The sequence below is a fragment of the Elephantulus edwardii genome, unplaced genomic scaffold (assembly GCF_000299155.1).
Source record: "Elephantulus edwardii isolate Elephantulus edwardi_28Jun2011 unplaced genomic scaffold, EleEdw1.0 scaffold00094, whole genome shotgun sequence".
Lineage (NCBI taxonomy): Eukaryota > Metazoa > Chordata > Mammalia > Macroscelidea > Macroscelididae > Elephantulus > Elephantulus edwardii.
In genome coordinates, this window is record NW_006399844.1 from 6,796,342 (window position 1) to 6,803,005 (window position 6,664).

General features: G+C 47.6%; 1 protein-coding gene across 1 annotated transcript; it reads right to left on the reverse strand.

Annotated features, from left to right (window-relative positions):
• Nucleotides 1-2,146: 2,146 nt before the first annotated feature.
• LYRM9 (LYR motif containing 9) lies at nucleotides 2,147-6,111 on the reverse strand. The gene is made up of 3 exons (XM_006890944.1): nucleotides 5,986-6,111; nucleotides 3,295-3,387; nucleotides 2,147-2,164 (listed from the first exon to the last, which is right to left on the reverse strand). Exons 1-3 carry the CDS (start codon nucleotides 6,109-6,111, stop codon nucleotides 2,147-2,149), a joined length of 237 nt encoding a protein of 78 aa, XP_006891006.1.
• Between the last annotated feature and the right edge of the window lie 553 nt (nucleotides 6,112-6,664).

A 6,664-nucleotide genomic window follows, 5' to 3' on the forward strand; every position in this document is an offset into this window, starting at 1 on the left:
AGGTAATCATGTTCGCTGTCTCCTTCAGCATCTCAGGGGCTGGTGGGAGAGCAGTCAACATACATACAGTCCACACGTTCAAAGGCAGTGCTTGACCCACACAGTCAGGTCCCCTGAGAGCCTCACAGCGGCGCTGGGCAGCCACTTCCAGGAGAGTCAGCAAACTGATCAAAGACCTAGCAGTGAACTCAAGGTGAGGCCAGTCCAAGGTCAGAGGCACTAACGTTCCCCCAAACCCTGACTGACCTTTGATTTCACCTCTCCTGCTGGTGAAAAAACTGGGACGCAACCAATCCCACTCCTGTGATCAAGATATGCCCCTGCCAACGACTATGGGGGCCTGATGTTAGAGGGACTGAGCGACAGAAGCAGAGATGGGGATGTTTCTATTCTGAGTCTACACTGAAGCTCCTCACTTCACCTACACCTTCGTGGGCCAAACCTGACCTCATCATTATGGGGGGGGAGGGTCCACCTCTCAAAAATTCACCCTTCAAAGCAGCAGCCACCCCCACCAGGACAGTGTCAAGTCTCACCTTTCACCCTCAGAATAATGGATGATGTTGACCCATAATTTACAAAACAATTACCATCAAGTCTATGCCGATCCTTGGCAACCCCATCCTGTCAGAGCACAGCTGTGCGCCACAGGTTTATCAAGGGCCAATTTTTTTTTTTATATAGATTTCAAGGTCTTTCTTCTGAAGTGCCCCTGGGTAGGTTCCAACTGACAACCTTCTGATTAAAGGGTCAAATGCTTAACTGTTTGCACCACTCAAAGATCCCAGCACACACTAGGGCCATAACTTGTTTGGAGAGTGACTAAACACATCACTTGAGAAGAGACCCAAGAGTTGACAACTTGATACATTTATTTCATTATCTGCTTGTCAGGTGGGTACAGACAGGTCGCCTGAAGTCATATAATCACAAGGACAAGACACAAACACAAACTCAACTCTTTCTAGCTGAGTCACCTTGGGGAACACCGAACCCCAGCATGGCTTCTCTTCTATCTTTTGGTACTTCCACCCACTCTACCTATGGAAGAGACCCCATACCCTTTATGATTCCTTCAGTCTCTGCTAGGAAGGAGCCCTAATGACAGAACCATGGCTGAGGGCTAAGAACCCCTGTAGAGTCCTTATGGGCTAGAACATCCACAACCACAGCCTAGACACCTTCCGGCTAAGACTCTTGTGGTCAAGCCTCCTGGGCCCCTCCCACCTCCCTCCTGCCTTCCAAGACAACGGCAAAGCAGGAAGAGCTACAAAAAACAGGGTTCTGATTCTCAATGCCTGTTCTCAGTCAGTGTCTGTGGCAGTCAGATGACTTCATTTTATGCACATCTCACCACTTCACTTATTTTCAATGCCCTGAAGGCAAGGACAAGGCATCTATTTCCCAGGACGGATGATATAGAGGCCCCAGAAGAGCACTCACATGGCCAGAAGCTGGACACACTGTGAGTGTTCTGCTTGTACAAAGAGGGGAAAGACAGCAGTCCTTCTCCACATGGAGGTCCAAGTCAACGCACAGGTAACAAAGATCCGATAAAGCATGTGCTAGAACAGAGATGTCCAGACCATTCTAGAAGCAGGGGAGGGAGCAAGGTGGGAAAATCTACAATCATGTATTATATCTCATGTTAGGCCCTTTGACTTATTCTTACCAAACTCTTCCCAGCAATTCCAGAACTGTCATTTTACATAGGATGAAGTGAGCCTGGAAACCCTTCAAAGCAGCTAAGCTGGAATTCAGAGACATTTCTGCCTGGTTCTAGAACCAGTCATCTGGCCCCTGTTCAGGCTGCCATCCAACTGCCTGGCCACCCCTGGTTGCCAAGAATGGTTGAGGTATTGCCAGAATAAATGAATTAATCTCAGGGCAAAGTAAAAAAAGACAGACAGACATACAAAAAAACAAAAGACAAAGAACAAGAAAGCCACGTTCTCCCCAAAGCTCAGGTCGTAAGCGGTGCCTGGCGTCAGGAACAAGGTGAGGAGCGCCATCTGTGCCAAGGCCAGGGTCTCCCTCACAGACTTCCTGGTGTCTCTGCTGGTGGGTAAAACTGCTGCCGCCACTTAATCCCAGGAACCACAGGGCCTCTTGGCTTCAGAGATCTTCGGGACAGCTTCACGCCATCTCAGTTTTGTTTTTTATACTGTAACAGAAAAATTGTTAGAAGTAGATGAAGGATGTCCACAGGGAAGGGAGGACTGTGGGAAAATCCTGAGACCTTTGGATTCCTAGGGCTCAGCTGCTATCCTGTGGGGGCTGCCAGGAGGCAGTGAAGCCCACTCAGCAGGCACTCAGACCACACCCCCAGGCTCTGGTTAGCACCTGGACCCGCTTCTTCTCTAATGGAAAAGGAAGCTGATGGGATGAGAGTGGGAGGAGAAAGAGACCAGGGGTGTTGGGATTGAAAATTGTCAAGTCTTCAGTTTGTGTCTTATTAGGGAAAAAGGTGGTGATCCCAGATAGAAGATTTCTTTAGAGGCCCTCTGGCCCAATCACTGAGCATTGAAAAGAAACGAATCCTGGACCCCACATCGTAGATTCGGGGGGAGAAAAAGCACGTTCTAGATTTTGAGATTAACAATCAGGATTCTGATATATGTTCCTAGGTGGTGTAAACAGTTAACATGCTCAGCCGCTAACCAGAAGGTTTTCAGTCCCCTCAGAGGGGCCTCAGAAGAAAGGCCTGGCAATCTACTTCCCAAAGCATCAGCCACTGAAAATCCTCCAGAGCACACTTCTACTCTGAAATGCAGGGGGTTATCGTGAGCCAGAGTCTGTCTCTTGACTACAAGAAGTTTATCTTATTCCCAGTTCCCTTTTTCCACCAACACAGATACTTGAATCAACCTCAGGAACCCTGACTCCATTTGAATAATCCCAGGCACAGGGAGCTCACTCCCTCTCAGGTCTGTGTTTCCCTTCTGACCCAAATCACAGTGCTGCTGCCAGACTGGGCATGTTTCCTTCCAGGGAGGCTGCTCACCATCTTCTTCCTGCAGCCTCATCTCAATTCATTCAGAACTGTTAGGTAGTAATTTACCTTCGGAGATTGAGGGAACCTCCAACCTCTTACAGAAAAGAACTACAACTGAGCAAGGTATTGCTGTATCTTTCTGGCTCAGCACTCACGGCCAAAACACAAAATCTCAAACAGGAGAAAACGTCAGACAAGCTCAACTGAAAGACTTTCAACCGCAGGGCAAGGGCAACCCCTGGTGGCCATTGAGATTAAAGCCATCAACTTCCCAGTGGTGATGGGAGCCAGGCACTCACTTTGTTCATGACCCAGTCAGCGTCTTCAATGGCTCTCTTAATAATCTGCTGGATTCTCTCTGGATCATCTTCATCTGCATGCGACTGGAAACTCTGGAAGTTGAAGCATAAAGGTAACTAGGCATCTTCACAGGACCTGTGGTACCAGGGCCCCTGCAAGGCATTTGACACTCAGCAGCTCCTAGCCCTCCAGACACAGCTATGATTATTCCACTTGGCGATGCAGGAGGCTCAGAAATCGTAACTTGCTGCTAAGCAGGGTCAGCTTGAATCCTTGCCTAAATGACTTCTAAACCCATCCTCCTAGTTGCAACTGTAACAAGGAAATCTGGCACCAAAAACCCCACAGTTGCTGTTGAGTAGATTCCAACTCACAGCAACTTCATGTGTCAGTGTTGCATAGGGTTTTCAGTGAGTGGGTTTTCAAAAGGTGATTGCCAGGCCTTTCTTCCAGGGCATCTCTGAGCAGACCCAAACTTCTAGCTTCTTGGCTAATAACTGAGTACACTGAGTGTTTGTACCACCATGGGCTCCTACCGACACTCAAGCCTCCCCCAAGGACATCAGCCATCAGAGATGATTGGGAACTTAGTTCTCTTCCCAGTTTGTTCCTCATGAAAGCAGTTTTCAGCAGGGTGGTTTCTGTGCATTGGCTTTATAGCAGGGGGAGACTTCTCATGGCAAAGCAGGGAAGGGAGGTGAGGCAGAAACAGTGGCTTTGGCGGTGTCAGGGAGGTCCCACATGGAACAGAGGTTTTAGTTTGCTTTTACCCTTGAGAAGCACATGATATTCAGGAACAAGGCCCTCACACAGAACTGTGGCTCCCCTCCCCTCCCTGTCACTCCTAACCCCACCATCTCTTCCTCCTTGGGCTCAGGTGTCACTTCCAAGAAGCCCTCCTGACTCCCCCAGACAGTTAACTGCCCCTTTCTCCATGTTTCCACTGCCTTCCGCTATTAGGTAAAGAAAGAGTCAGAGAAAGAGAGGGCGTGCCTTAACAAGATGGACTGACACAGTGACCGTAACAATGGGCATGAGCATATCAGAGCTTGTGAGGATGGCACCAGGGAGGGCAGAGTTCAGGTCTGCTGTTCACAGGGTTTCTGTGAGTCACCGTCAATTCAACAGCACCTAACAACAACAACAACTGCTGTTATTTTTATTTTGATATTAATTTCTATTTTTAACTTTTTACTTGGAAATAATGTCTTAGTTACAGAAAATTACAAAAATACTACAAAGAACTTCCTACTAGAGTTAACATCTGCCACATTTTCCTCCTCGTTCTTTTTTTTTCTTATTTTTCCTTGTTCTCTCTTAATATGCAAGTGTATTAACAGATTTTGGAAATACTCAGGAGTAAATTGATGACATCATGTCTTCAAGTCTTAAAGTTCAAGTGCATTTCCCAGCAAGGGTAGTCTTTTACATAACCATGACAATCAAATTCAGAGATTTAACACTGATGTAATACTATATATAGTCTAAACTACAGCCTATCTTCCAATTTCATGAATTGTCCTAATAATGTCCTTTATGGCATTTCCCCTCCTCCTGTCCCAAAATTTGATCTGCAGTCACCCACTGCATTTAGCTGTCATGTCTCAGACTCATGTTGTGACTCACAACAACTCATGCACAACACAATGAAACAGGGTCCTGTGCCACCACCACGTCAGCAGCGGGTCAGACTGTTGGAATCCACAGGGCAATATTTTGGCAGCAGATTGCTAGGCCTTTCTTCCTAGTCTCTTAGTCTGGAAGGGCTACTGAAACCTCTCCAGCATCACCATAACTTATAATCTGCTGATTGACAGGCTGTCTATGTATGAGGGACCCTGGTCAGGATTCAAACCTGGGTCTCCAGCATGGAATGTAAGAATTTTACCACTGAATCAGCACCACCCCTATCATGTTTCTGTCGTCTTTTAAATCCTGAACATTTCCTCTGCCTTTCTGCTTCCTGATTTTGACATTTTTTTTATGAATACATGTCTGGTAAAGGGAGCTCTCATTGTCTAAAGGGTAAGGAGTTGCACTGCTAACCTAAAGGTTGGCAGTTCAAACCCACCAGCTGCACTGTGAGAGGAAAATGACCAGTCTCCTCTGTGTGATTTACAGCCTCTGAAAACTCACTAGAGGGTCAGCAATGAGTTGATTCTGAATTGATGGAATGAGCTTTTTAGTTTATTTGTTTGCTTGTTGTGTACCATTGAATCAGATCTGACTGGCACAGGAGGAGATTGTCCCTCCTTCTCCAACACAGCATCTGGTGGATTTGAACAGCACACCTTCAGGACTGCAGCACAGCTTCTTGCCACTAGGCCACCAGAGCTTCCTGTCAATGAGCTTTTTGAGAGGCCCAATGTAGACAGTCCCTGTTTGAGCTTTCCCAATGTCTTCTAATGAATAAATTCAGATTGTGCTGTGTTGGTAGGCCTGCTTGCGACACTGCATTTCAGTGATCCACTAAGCTGCCTTACTGGAGCCCTGACAGAGCTGGGGTGTGGATGTCATACCCTCTGTCTCCAGGACGGAGCACACTGGCACTCACTCCTGTGGCTCCTACCAGAGCTGGCTCCTACTACCTAAAGGGCCAGTCCCATACTACACTTCTGACTCTTGGTTGGAAGAAGCCTCACCCTACTCCCTGCCACATGCTGCCCCCACTCAGTGTCCCCTGCCCTTACCTGCCTTACAGCATGTCTGTAATGCTCACGGATGCCCTTGGTCGGCAACTGTTGGCAGCAGCGCAGCAGGTAACGATAAAGCTGCAGTGGCCTCTGGACCAGCTCTGCCCCTGGTAGTGGGGCCATCCACGAGATCCGCTGCCCCTGGAAAACACACAGCATCACTGCTAAGACATCACCCCAATCCTTAGCAGGGCCCCAGGACAAACTGCAAATGTAGAGGGCCATATGCAACCTCATGCCTGGTTTCTTCTTTCTGGAAACCTACTTCTGTGCATGAGGAGGCGTCACTGGCAGGAGAAGGGTGACAAGCGAGAAGACCCGGTGAGGCAAGTGCCAGCTCTGTCTGGCTTCAGTCAGGCTCACAGTACTGAGGGCATCAGGCAACAGAGGGAGAATGTCCTGCTTTCTAGCTTCACTTACTCAAAGCGTGGTCCTGGGAACGTTTAGAAATGTGAAGGAGACCCTTGGATCTATTAAAAAGAACCCGCATTATAACAAGATGCTGAGGAGAATCACATGTACTTTTAGATTTCAGAAGCCCAAGTCTAGAGGACTTGGCATGAAGACACTGCACACAGATGATGCTGTGGTGCGCAAGATCTGGGCACACATTTTCATTTTTTAATAAGAATGTTATTTCACTGTTTATTCACTTTATATGTAACACATTTAATCC